General features: G+C 52.3%; 4 protein-coding genes across 4 annotated transcripts; 2 read left to right on the forward strand and 2 right to left on the reverse strand.

Annotated features, from left to right (window-relative positions):
• Window positions 1-2,962: 2,962 nt before the first annotated feature.
• BDP81DRAFT_332627 (uncharacterized protein) lies at window positions 2,963-4,453 on the forward strand (the record flags this gene model as incomplete). The annotated part of the gene is made up of 5 exons (XM_060585605.1): window positions 2,963-3,115; window positions 3,207-3,311; window positions 3,386-3,771; window positions 3,829-3,893; window positions 3,966-4,453. The coding sequence occupies 5 exons, from the start codon at window positions 2,963-2,965 to the stop codon at window positions 4,451-4,453; spliced, it is 1,197 nt and encodes a 398-aa protein (XP_060439175.1).
• Window positions 4,454-6,338: 1,885 nt separating this feature from the next.
• On the reverse strand, window positions 6,339-8,375 carry BDP81DRAFT_399503 (uncharacterized protein; the record flags this gene model as incomplete). Its single annotated transcript, XM_060588582.1, has 1 exon — window positions 6,339-8,375. One exon carries the CDS (start codon window positions 8,373-8,375, stop codon window positions 6,339-6,341), a length of 2,037 nt encoding a protein of 678 aa, XP_060439176.1.
• Window positions 8,376-8,992: 617 nt separating this feature from the next.
• On the reverse strand, window positions 8,993-10,076 carry BDP81DRAFT_332666 (alcohol dehydrogenase GroES-like domain-containing protein; the record flags this gene model as incomplete). The annotated part of the gene is made up of 2 exons (XM_060585612.1): window positions 8,993-9,732; window positions 9,794-10,076. 2 exons carry the CDS (start codon window positions 10,074-10,076, stop codon window positions 8,993-8,995), a joined length of 1,023 nt encoding a protein of 340 aa, XP_060439177.1.
• A 1,580-nt stretch (window positions 10,077-11,656) lies between these two features.
• On the forward strand, window positions 11,657-12,453 carry BDP81DRAFT_399505 (short chain dehydrogenase; the record flags this gene model as incomplete). The annotated part of the gene is made up of 2 exons (XM_060588583.1): window positions 11,657-12,019; window positions 12,079-12,453. 2 exons carry the CDS (start codon window positions 11,657-11,659, stop codon window positions 12,451-12,453), a joined length of 738 nt encoding a protein of 245 aa, XP_060439178.1.
• Window positions 12,454-12,537: the final 84 nt, after the last annotated feature.

The raw sequence follows: 12,537 nt of genomic DNA on the forward strand, positions 1-12,537 counted from the left end.
TAAAGGAGATATCTGGGAATGCCATCGCTCGGCAACGACGGCAGACAACTCGAAAGGGCTGCTTAGATTGTAATGTACCGTTATGTATTAGCAAAGATTGCTGGTACCTCTGGCACACCCAAAATTTATAGGAAATAGAGGTACTGCAGCCCTATTGGTTAACTTAATAGATTTGCAAGCCCTTATTGGCTCTACCCCGCCCTTGGCGAAAGTGCTGTCCATCAGCACCCGATGGGATAGCAACTCTTGATAAATGCGCTATTACAACACCAGCATTTACCGACGAGACGATCGCCCGGGGGTACTGCCGCGGCAGTCGTGTATTGGCATGAAATGCCAGCTTGAATACCATAGTCCACCTCACTTGTGCGCTAAGTTCAACTGTGTTTGTCAAGACTAACTGTGGTAGCGAGACCGAATTTAGGGAGCCATGTTACCAAAAGAGCGCCAGCGACACTAGAATACGATGACGCGCATGGGTAACAAGAGGCTGGACTCGAGATTTGCGAGCTGATTTTCTGCTCGGAGGAGCTCGTTGGGCAGCGCCTCTGCCTTATGGGATAAGGTCGCATTGATAGAAGCAGATCGTCTACTTGATCAGGTCTTCGCGGCCCCCACAAGAAGAGCGTTCCTACGCGTCCGCCGTGGCCAAATATCTGTGCGCTGGGGCGGCGTGGATTTTAATTGGGACCAGCGGACATTCATCCGTGACACCCGGGCCCTCCTGTCAGAACAAGGATCAAAATCTGACGCAATTCCTGGTCTTTTATCCGATCAGGAGCTGCGGGTCACTCATGAACTGTCAGTTCTTCGGGCACCTTGGCGCTGGTAAATGAAACCACCGGGTCGTTGGTAAATGGGGAATTGAAGACAATAGTGTGTATTGGCACGGCTGGACATGCTTGTGGCTGTGAAGAGTAAGATGAAGAAATAAAGTTGCAATCTTGCCCAAATCGCGAAGTCATTCATCAAGCCGCCTTGGGAACCCTGCATTACCTCTAGTGTACCGAAAGACATCAAAGAGTCAGCAACGACCTGTCATGAATGTCTCAGAAACACGCCGATTGCAAGCCACGATCCCACACGGTAGATGAAGAAGAAGCATCAGAAGAAGCGGCAGAAGTAACAGCCATCACAAGAACCGCCCTAGAGGAAGCCCGACCATATGGTTGACTACGCGCGTAAACAGCTGTCAGAAGAGAGGCGCAAATGGCCGGCCGGCTTGGTCCGGGTGGCCTCCCTAAACGGGACGCCGATGACACCGCATAAGAGTGGGGATGGTCTGAGACAATCAGTTCCCTATTGGAGAATAGCATCGGCTTCAGTCCGCATCGTTGGGGGGTGACACTTTTCTTCCTGTTTCTAGTGTGACATCTCCCATAATTCCCGCCAGTTTGAATGTGGCCTTGTGCTCTTTCGTGTTCCCATGCCATCATGTCCGCACAGTCGCCCAATGCTGTCTGTGCGAAGGTCCCAGTGAAATTCCACCTCCACAGCTTCTAGGTGGCGAAGCAGATGGCGACGACTCGTTATTACTTTCAAGCCCAAAGGCTCAACTCCCGACTTGCATTATTCCGGCAATGTCCGCCTCCGGCCGCCGGCCGTTCTGCTTACTTCTTTTGTCGATAGTTAACGCTTTTGGCGTGAGATGGGCGGAGCATCGCTGTCAGACAATTGAGGGGTGGTTCGTCAAAGCAGGGTCAAGTGAGAAAAAAGTGGTGCCATGTTGGTGAGATTCTGAATTGAGCTCGCTTCTGCATGGGCTGCAGAGCACCAGCACAACACAGTCGCAATTATGCAAGCGAAACACTCATACTAATTTTCCCGTTATCCTCCCCGGCACCATCAACCTTGAATCACCTACCTACTACGGTCCGGAAGGACTGGGTACTGTAGTATTGTATGGTCGAGTCCCAACCCGGAAAGACATTTGCCGATGAGATGGATTTACAGTTAGAAATGCAGGAAAGTTTCCTCTTGCCCGAATTCATCAATTTAGCCTTCTGGAAGAAAAATAAAATGGCAGGTCAAGGTTCAGCATTGCGTCCATGCACGCGTGCCAGCGCCATCGTGACTTTTCCGAATGCAGGCGATTATCATCGAGATGGCCCCCAACTCTTCCCAATCCTCCATTGCGGTGGATTTGGTTCCCTGCCACACCTCGTGGGAAGCTGGTCAGTGACAGCAAGGCATCGGAGTTGTGTTTGGGGAGCGGCCCATTGTCACCCTACCACGACAGGACCCCTGAATCTCTTTCACCATCTCGCGACTCTTGGCGAAGGAAACCCCCCGAGGTTCAAGAGTCTTCAATCTCTTCGGGACTAATGCGGGGGAAGGATTCCAGACAATGGACTCTTCGGCCGGTAGCTGGATACGGCCATTTCACCGGCCACTAACCTCCAAACTAACACCAACGTGGGCGATAGCGTGTGAGGCTGGATTACCCGAGATGTGGTTCGCCCCATCTGCCGACATTTGCTCACACCAGGGTTGACACCTCTTGCCCGCTTTCAACATAGCCCAACATGCGAAAGTCTCACTCCAATACGGGATAGGTTCTCCAGGGGCTGCAATTGGAGTCTTCCGGGGTGGCCTGCCCATGTTACATTCTGCAAGGTTCTGCGCAGGTGTAAGTGTGACGATCAGGGGTGCTGCTGTCTCTCTCCTCTCCTCTTCTTCCATTCACGCCGTATGGCAGCAACAGGGCCAGGCCGCACTCACACACCCGCGGTAGCGCAATTCAATGTTTCTTTTCCCACATTGTCCAGGAACACATATCTTCAACATGGTCCCTCCCATCCCTCTTCGTTCCTGTCAGGATGGAGAACTCGTAGAACGACGTCCCGAATCTGCGGCTCCTCTCACGGCCCCTCCCTTGACAAACACGACTCGTCGTTCGATCCCTTTTTCCTTTGCCTGAGTACGGATATCGAAGACATTGAATAGTCTTGTTCCGATCGCAATGGCGGAAATCGAGAACCGCGGCCCGCAGCTGGTGGCCGTCGGCATAACGCTCGTCACAACGGCCATCGTGGTAACGACTCTCCGATGCTATGTCCGAATCTTCCTCGTCAAGAACTTCGGAGTCGACGACTGGTGCATGCTTGCTGCGATCGTACGGAACCCAATCTTCTCCTTCTCGCACCGATTCATGCTAGCACAGGCAATCTCGGAGAGCTCCAGCTAACCAAAACACCATCTTGCAGACATTCTTCATCCTCTTCGTGTCATGTGCGATCACGGGTGTGCATTACGGAACGGGTCGTCACAAGGTGAATCTCACCGACGATGAGTGGTCAACCGCCATGATGGTAAGCTTCCGACAGACCTGCCAACGCTTTCGAAATAGTGAAATCATGGGAGGACAGACACTGACAAGCCGCAGTTTTGGTGGTACTGCTACCTGTGGTACTGTTTGTCGATGATCGCCTCCAAAATTTCCATCGGCTACTTCCTCCTCCGAATCACGGTTCGCAAGATCGACGTTTGGATCATCTACAGCGTTATGATGATGACAGTTTGCACCGGCGTCGTGTTCTTCTTTGTCACTCTTCTGCAATGCCAACCGATATCCTATTTCTGGAATACCACAACCCAGAGCGGCCACTGCATCTCCGTGGATGTTATCATTGCTCTTACCTACCTCTACAGCGCCTTCAGCGTTATCTGCGACTTCACCTTTGCTATTCTGCCCATGGTTCTCATCTGGAAATTGAAGATGGACCACAAGACCAAGATGGCTCTTGTACCAATCATGGCTATGGCCTGCATGTTCGTGCTCTACATCCCTCTTCTTGCGGTCAAATGACTAACTAAAACTCTCCTTAGTGCCAGCGCTGCCGTCGTTGTGCGCATGCCATTTGTCAAGGACTTCAAGAATCCAGACTTCCTTTGTAAGTCAAAGTCCCACTCTATCCCGTCGTTATTGATTTAAGGTTGTTGGTGGCTGACTCGCGCACTTCCAGATGCAACCGTCGATATTGCAATCTGGTCCACCACTGAACAGGGTCTGGCGATCACCGCAGGTAGCCTTGCAACCCTCCGCCCACTCTTCCGACTCGTAGGATACCGACTTGGCTTCACGTCCATGGGGCCATCGCAACTCCACGATTCCGAACGCGGCGCCCCATCTGCCATGGGCGGCAACATCAAGAACGTCAGCAACAATAGCTCAAGCCGGGGCCAACGGCGCAGCCCTTTTAGTCTCACCACCTTCATGTCCAAGGATGAAACCGAGAGTCATGAGTTGGGCAGCGGCAGCGAGTCAGATCGAACCCAGCAGCAGAAGATGTCTTCAAGTAAGCGTGCTCGCGGCTGGGAGTCGACAGGGAGGCGAGACAATGAAAGCGAGACTGAATTAACTTTCGAAGCTTCAAACAAGTCGGGAATGGGGAGTGACCGCGACAACATAGTCATTGTTCAAACCTTCTCTTTACGGGAAGATCGATTGTAAATGTTGTATCATACAAGCTATAAAGGGTGCACCTAATATTGAACGCCTCACGAATGGGAAATGTAAAACGGTATTGTTGGTATCACAGGCGTGATACATTTCCTCATGAAGGTGTATCTTCGGCAACAATCACGTCGATGTCCGTGATAATTGCTGTTGTTCTTTTTCCTTTCTCCCTATTTACATTGTGGGCAGGGGCCGGTCGAAGTAGGTGGTGACGGCCTGGGTGGTTGCCCCACCTTAACCGGTCGTGATGACTAAGCCAGTTGTCCCACTTCGCCCAGGGCAGGCGCCAGCCAGCCCACGATACCTGCCCATTGCTCCTTATCAGCCTTGTGACGGAAACTATATGTACCCACAACTACATAAATGCAGTAGAGGGATCTCTCTTTTGTATATGGCGCAACGGTACAATTCCGAATTCTGTCACCTTGCTGTTCCGACAGGTATATATAAAAGATTTAATTGAGCAGCATGCATACGAAGACGCCCTACACACGCGACCCAACTGCCATCGTACGTGTACACATCAGACATGTGCATCCAACGAATTGGAGTTACTTGACAGGAGATGCATCGGATGAACCACCGCCCTAAATCGGGGACATAAATGGCATGCATGTGTCGGAGCAAATCATAAGCGAGGCATGATTTGATGTTGTTGGTTTGCGTGTACCACAGGTTAGTCACACAGGTATTCCTGGTATCGCGATCGGTAGCAATATCGTTGGGTTAATCTGGTGTTCTTGTTGTTGTTATTGTTGTTCTTAAGGAGAGTATCTAAACGCGAAGGCTCGTGATATGGAAGGAGGGAGCTGAGGTGTGTCACGTGCCGAAGACACGTGACATAGCTCGGCTCCGTGTATACCTAGCGATTGCTGTTTGTTCCCACAGATGTTCTTCTGAATGCACGTGGAAACTCAGTGTTCTCAATCTCAAGCCACTCCGTCGAGAACTTTGAGGGCAGCCATCCAAGATGCATACACATGAACAAACCCGGAGACTGCGACAATGAGACACAGTAAAGTTGAACCTCAAGGCAGACCTTCAGGGTGCTTGTATTCTTGAATTCTTGAATTCTAGTCATAGAGCTACACACGATCTATGAGGTCTTCCCCCAAAATTGCCCGCGTTATAAGGAGCCAACACGTTGATGTTCATCTGAGTGCTGGTGGTACCTAAAGACTGGCTCCTTTGACTACAGCAGTTCGCGAATTCTGAAGAGTTTGGCAGCCCGACTCAACAAGTTGTCTTAGTTAGCACTCCAAAGAGCCGTCGGCCACGCTGTCAGCATTGCTAGATAGTGCTGAATTGAGTGTGGAAAACACCCGCCGATGGTGAGTACACTCTTGATGCAGGGCCGCCTCGCAATTTCGCCTCGATACCACGCAAGAACGCAAGCGTAACCTTTGTCCTCGTCCATCATTGAACTGGGTATAGACTGCCCTTAGGAGGCTCTAGGGTAGATGATCCTCTCAAAAGTATTTCTTGGGCATTCTTTCCCACATCCTTATTTCTTGTAGTGACTCTTCAATGGGTGTCAAGCTCGAGAGCACAGCCTGGTTCTGGTCGACTGTAACATAGCATGCTGCATCCGTTCCATTCAATGACGAGAATCATTCTCGAAAGTGTTGGGAGTGTTGAAACTTGGTCACTGTCATACAGTATCCGACTCAAGTCTCGTCTTTGACGGGTGCCGCATTGAGTTGGGGCCTCGTCAAGCCAGCTGGCGCTCCATTCTGTACCGGCCTCGGAAGACGGTTCAGAGAGCTACGTCTGGCCTGCGATAGTGGTGTTATTGGCGTTAATGGTGTTGTCGAGTTCGTATCAGCATTTTCCATGCTCTGACGTCGCGCTATAAAAGCTAATGAGTTCTTGAGCGCGTTCATTTGGGCCTGGAAGCCGCTAGCTTCGGATGCATGCTGACGGCCGACGTTAGATGCTGTGGTGTAGATGCTGTCTCCTTTTGACGTTGAAGCTCCGCCTCGATTCGATCCATTCTCTTGGTTTGTTCTTTCTTTGCCTCAGCCTGTTCAGCAACCTGGTTCGTAAGGCGGGCCTCCATCGTTGCGATGCGATTATGGAGGATGCCTAGGTGTTGATCTAAGGAGGCTCTGCTAACGTCGACGAGTGTTCTGCAGTTATTAATCAGGGTTGTGCTGATGGCGATGGCCTCCTCCATCTTTAAAATCCGAGGCATGTATTCGGCATTCGGTACTTGATCGGCAGTGGCCCTTTCTATCCTCTCAAGGCGCTCTTCAAAGGTCCTGGAGGGCGACAGGGCCGAGTCAATTCGCGTGCCCATTCGCTCTTCCAAAACGGCTAGCCGTGTCTCCATCCGAATGCTCTGTTGATCGTCCACCCCGTTCCGATCTTCTAGTCGTATTCTGGCTGCTTGGTTGCTTGTCTCGCGGGCTTGAGGAGAATCCGTCTTCGAAAGAAGACCATTTTTGACTTCCTTCATCTCTTGGTTCAACGTCTGCATATCGCCTTCGAGGCTTTTGATAAGGTCCTGCTGGCCTTGCTGTCGTTGTTGAATCTCTTGATCCGACTTGCGACATGCCATTATCTCCGCAACAAGGTTGTTTATCTGGCTACTGAGCACGTCCACCTTTTGCAGCGCATCTTGGCACTTTGAGGCAGTGAGCAGGTTGAGCTGGTCGTGTGCTTTTTGAATCTCCCTTGAAAGCTCCCCAGATTCCATGACGAGGTTTGTTTGTTCTTTCAAGAGCTGCATAGTCTCGTCGTTTTGCCCAACTCTGGTTTCGAGCAATTGGAGTAACTCATCGCCATGGGGTGCCTCTTTCTGGTGTCCAATAGTGGCTAGATTGTTCAGGGACGTGTCACATGTCTCGTGTTGTTCTTTGGCTAGATCCTGACTTGTATCAAGCATGATGTCTGTAGCCCCGTGGTGCGTGGATGTCTGCTGATGGTCTTGGCTGCTCATCACTTGGCTCGAGGGCTTCTTGTGACAAGGAGTGAGCTGCGAGTCTAGTCGCGGGGAGCATGGCGAAGATTCCGGAATGCATTGCCTTTTTAGAGAATCGGGTGCTTCGGGACTAAGCTTCCTTTTCCGCCCTTCGCTTTGAATGAAATCATCGATGGCTCTTTCTGAAGCACCCGGAGTAGACGGCCTGATGGAATCGTGGCCGGAAGAAGCTCTACGTTGCCTGTCAGGTGATGGCATCGAAAGGCGTGAGAAGACCTTGCCGGGAGGCACCTTCTCGCCGTGGAGACTAGTGGAAGACCCTCTACGTTGACGCTGGGGTGATGGTGCCGAGATGCGCGAGGCGAGATCCTTGCCGGTGCTGCGTATGCTTCCACCTTTTATTTGAAAGCTTGAAGGTGTACCTTTCTTTGCGGGGAAAGCCCCATACACGGGCGGATTTTCCGGGTCAATGATTGACATCCGGTCGTGCTCCATTAGCCATAGCCATGACTTCTCAACGTAGTTCCATTCTGCTACAAGTTCCTGGTTTGTCGGCCGGGCATGGGCTGGCGGGTCAGGATCTCGGGAGTTCCATGCGTCGATGAGACTACTTAAGAAGTTATGTCGCTTAGGGAAAATCTTTTTGGTTTCCAGGTATACGCGGCGACGATCCGAGTAGATTTCTGCAAGTTCCTCGGCCATTCGACAGTTGAGAGTTTCCATACCGCAGTGGTCGCGAATGAAGGTCCAGAAGTGGGCGTGATCGAAGGCCAGATGTTGACATCGTAAGAGGAGCCGGAAAAGAACAACGAGGTTAAGATGTATGCGCCCCTGGCGGTCGATCATGTTCCTCAACACGACAAATTTGTCAACCTTTCTTGCATTGCCAGGGTGAAGAAGAACCGCTTTGGACTGGACCACATTTTTCGGCCACGGGGGAATCGGGAGCGATACGGCTGTGATCCAGAATATGTCGGTATCCCCTTTCCCCATGGTGTGAGTTGAGTGGTTCAAAGTCGGCAGACGTATCGCCCGACCAGACTCCGATTTGGGATGAGGATATCGAGGAAGAACATGGGCATGAGAGAGGTGTACTGATGTCGGATGTCAAGAAATCTGCGTAAGTCGGTACGTGACGCGAAAGGGGCGGGAGGCAAGGATGGGAGGGGCCCCCGCGCAGAATTGGAACCGAGAACGCGGAACCTGGGAGATGCCGGCGCCGCCTCGCGTGGCGGTCTCAGGGGTACGAAGTTACGATCCTAAGGGGGCTGCTCAGGGGTTTCGGCGCCCTGTGCTCAGAGCTGTCAGTTGTCACGATCCAAGAGGGAGTGTTACCTAAGCCAAGTCTTCCTGGGCCCCGACTCATTTGATTCCCACATTCCGTCTTACTCTCAGTCTCACTCTCAGTCACACTCTCACTGTTCTGGAACTTGGTCATTTCATCAAGTGAGTGAGATAGTTCAACAGTATCTCTTGCTTCAGTCTCACTTTCTACATCATCAATCCCCCCATCATCGACATCATCAGCATCCGCCACCCCCCCAACGCCAACCGGCCCAATCCAAGTCTGCAATCCCATTGTTCACCAGCACGTCCCCAACTCAAAATGCTCAACCCATAACCAGCACACTCCGGAAGCGCACCTTGTTAGAAATCATGTGTTCCGATGCCTTCTTCGCGTCATCCAGTGAGAACCGCTCAACCATGCACTTGATGCCGTGTATTGCTGCAAAGTCAATGGCCTCCTCCGAGTCCATCTGATGTCCGCTGGGCCACCCACAAACCGACTTGCCTCCGACGATGAGGTCGATCGTGTCAACTTCCAATCCTCCGACTGGTGCCAAAACGCACAGTTTTCCGCCAGGCTGCAAACCACCGGTAAGCGGCGAGATGATCTTGGGGTTGGGCGCCGTCGCAAGGATCAATGCCGCACCCCCAAGCTTCTTGAGCTCCTTCACGGGGTCTGTTGCGCTGGAGTCGATGTACTCATGCGCACCCAGCTTCATCGCAAAGTCCTTCTTCGTAGACCCGGAACTCAGGACCACGACCTTGTAGCCCATGCGACTAGCGTACTGCACGCCAAGATGGCCCAGACCGCCGAGACCCTGGATAGCAACAAGATTGCCTTGCTCAATTTGCATCTTGCGAATGCTGTTGAAGACGGTGACACCGGCACAAAGAAGTGGTGCTGCTTCAGCGGGGTCAACGTCCTTTGGCACCCGGACCGCCGACTCGGCACGGAGCAGCACGTATTCGGCGTACCCACCGTCCCGGAACACGCCGTTGATCGTCTCGTTGTCACAGGCTTGGAAGAACCCCTTTTGGCACTGTCGACACGTTCCGTCATGCCCTGCATTTCGCCATTAGCGTTCTCACACTGCAAACACATGAGGACCAAGCAACAGACATACCTCCATGCCAGGCACCTCCAACACGTTCTCCGCCTGAGAACCGGCTCACACCTTCGCCGACTGCCACCACATCGCCAATGATCTCGTGGCCTGGAATCCTCGGGAAGACGTCTCCGAACCCACCCTCTGCCATACCCACGTCAGAGTGGCATACACCGCATGCTAGAACCTTGACGAGAATATGGCCGGCACCCGGTTGCTTCAGTTCCTGATCGACAATCTTGAGGGGCGCGCTCTTGGACTCGATCACGGCCGCCTTGAAGGTTTTCGGAAGTCCCGACATTGTGGATGCTGATCTTGCGAACTTGGAAGTTGGAATTGAGGAGGGGAGAAGAGGTGTGCTATGAGAGGGGTTACTTTTGCGTAAATCTCATTTTGGGGCAGCGCGATGGCCGACTACTTATACGCATGCAGGACTAAGAGTAAGGAGTCAATCTGTAGTTCACACACGTCAACTTGACTGGTGCAACACCACTGGAACCCACGCTTTCCGAGCGGGTCGGACAAAGTGAAGTCTGGACTTTTAAGCCCCTCACTTTTTTACGGTACCAGCGAACAGGAGAGCTCAAGAGGCCCAGTAGACGACTGCACCGCCGATAAGCACTGCTGGCTGCAGTCATCTCCTGTTGGCTTCGCATATCTCATAGGACGCCTGCAGAGCAGCTTGGGCTTTCTGTAGGACTAGGACGGATGTGGAAGAGGGGTTGAAGTGTGGTGGCGCTGCTACCACGGCTACGATGACATCAACAAGACTCAATTCGACCCTCATGGATGTGGGCCCCCCTCACAGCTCCAGGATAAAGCTGGTTGTGAGAAGAATTTCGTTCTACCTAGGTTTAGATGGAGTCAATCGGCTGCCCGTTGCTGCCAAGATATGTACGGCCATGACACCGTCACAGACTCCGCGGAGGCCATGGAATCCATGCAGGCTTTGCTTGTCGGAAATATCTCTACAAAGTACATACGGAGTACAGATGGCCCTGATGGCCCTGATGGCAAGAACAAACCCGCCAAGTTGTGGCTTGTTGATAAACTGCGGCTCGGGAGAGATCTGATGGGAGACTTCGGCAATCGGCGTGCCGGACAAAGCTTATGTCCTGCGCAATTCCGTCAGCCAATAAGGGATTCTTCCACGTCGGTTTTGCAGGGGCCATTTTTTCCAAAGCCGACAGATACGGACGGCCAAATCCTCCGTTTCGTTCACAGCTACGGCAGCATACTGAAGCCCTGGTACCTGGAGCCGGATCCTCGAAATGCGTCACCGAGTCCAGCCAAGTCAGCCCTACCGGCCTGCCGGAGCCAGCAAGGATTCGGAACCATGCGAGAGACCAAGAGCTTAGTCGTCGAGCTTCCACAGCACAAGTTCCGATGAGATGGAAAGCAGGCGAATCTGTCTTGACAGCTCCGATATAGCCGGTAAGCTAAGCTAAACACTGCAGTGCTCGCGCTTCGCGCCAAACACGTACAAATGATGGAGGATACTGCACAATTGCGGAGATATCAGAGCTCTATCTGATCTTCTCCTCCGGTGTCTCCCCACAACCTCGGCCTTCGCGCGTAAACTATGCTCTTGAGTAGCGAAGCGTTCAAGGCTTAGCCTTGAAGCCACGCCTTTTGGACTGCAGATCAGGGTCCGCGAGGCTCCATAGATGTGGTCATTGCTAGAGTTGGATCTTTTGTCGCAGCAGCTGAGAGCTCCCACCGATATATAAATGTCCAAGCTGCCCACATCCTACACTTGGCCTTGTGAACTGAAGAAAGGTACATTACTAGAAGCTTCAAAAGGCCCAATCCAGCAATCAATCGCACAACGTACCACCAAAGCTTCACATACAAGCAATCACAGAACACACTACCCTCAAAATGTCTCTCCAAGACAAGGTCATTCTCATCACCGGAGGTTCCAAGGGCATCGGCAAGGCCATTGCACTTGATGCTGCCGCGCAGGGTGCCAAGATCGTCGTCAACTACAGCAACGACTCATCCGCCGCCGATGAAGTTGTCAAGGCCATTGGCAGTGACCGGGCCATTGCCGTGCGCGCCGATGGCTCCAAGACGGCCGAGTTGCAGAAGCTCGTGGACGTCACCGTCGACAAGTTTGGCAAAATCGACGTGCTGATCCCCAACGCCGCCATCATGCACATGCGCACTGTCGAGAATACGACAGAAGAGGACTTTGACCAAATGTTCAACACCAACGTCAAGGGGCCCTACTTCTTGGTGCAGGTATGCAATCCACCCCCACTTACACGTACCTTGGTCAATGTAACTCACATTTAGAATAGAAAGCTCTCCCTCACATGTCTGAAGGCGGCCGCATCATCTTTCTCTCAACGACAGTCCTCGTTTCAAGTAGCCTTCCCCCGCCATACCTGCTGTATGCATCGACAAAGGGCAGCATTGAGCAGATGACCAAATACATGGCCAAGGACCTTGCTAAAAAGGGCATCAACGTCAATGCCATCGCGCCTGGCCCGACCGGGACTGATCTGTTCTACAAGGGCAAGACGGAAGAGATGCTCAAGAACGTAACTGCCAGCAGCCCCTACAACAGAATCGGCACACCAGAGGAGATCGCCTCTGTGGCGATTTTCTTGTCCGGAAAAGAATCATCTTGGGTGACGGGGCAGATCATCCGGGTAAATGGAGGAGCCGCATAAGGAGTGCATAAATAGACAAAGACTTGCGCATTGAGTGCTAGTCGTTGCTATAAAATATCCATGTCCAACGCCTTGGCCTCACTC

Source organism: Colletotrichum phormii, assembly GCF_030913505.1.
Source record: "Colletotrichum phormii strain CBS 102054 chromosome Unknown BDP81scaffold_30, whole genome shotgun sequence".
Taxonomy (NCBI): Eukaryota; Fungi; Ascomycota; class Sordariomycetes; order Glomerellales; family Glomerellaceae; genus Colletotrichum; species Colletotrichum phormii.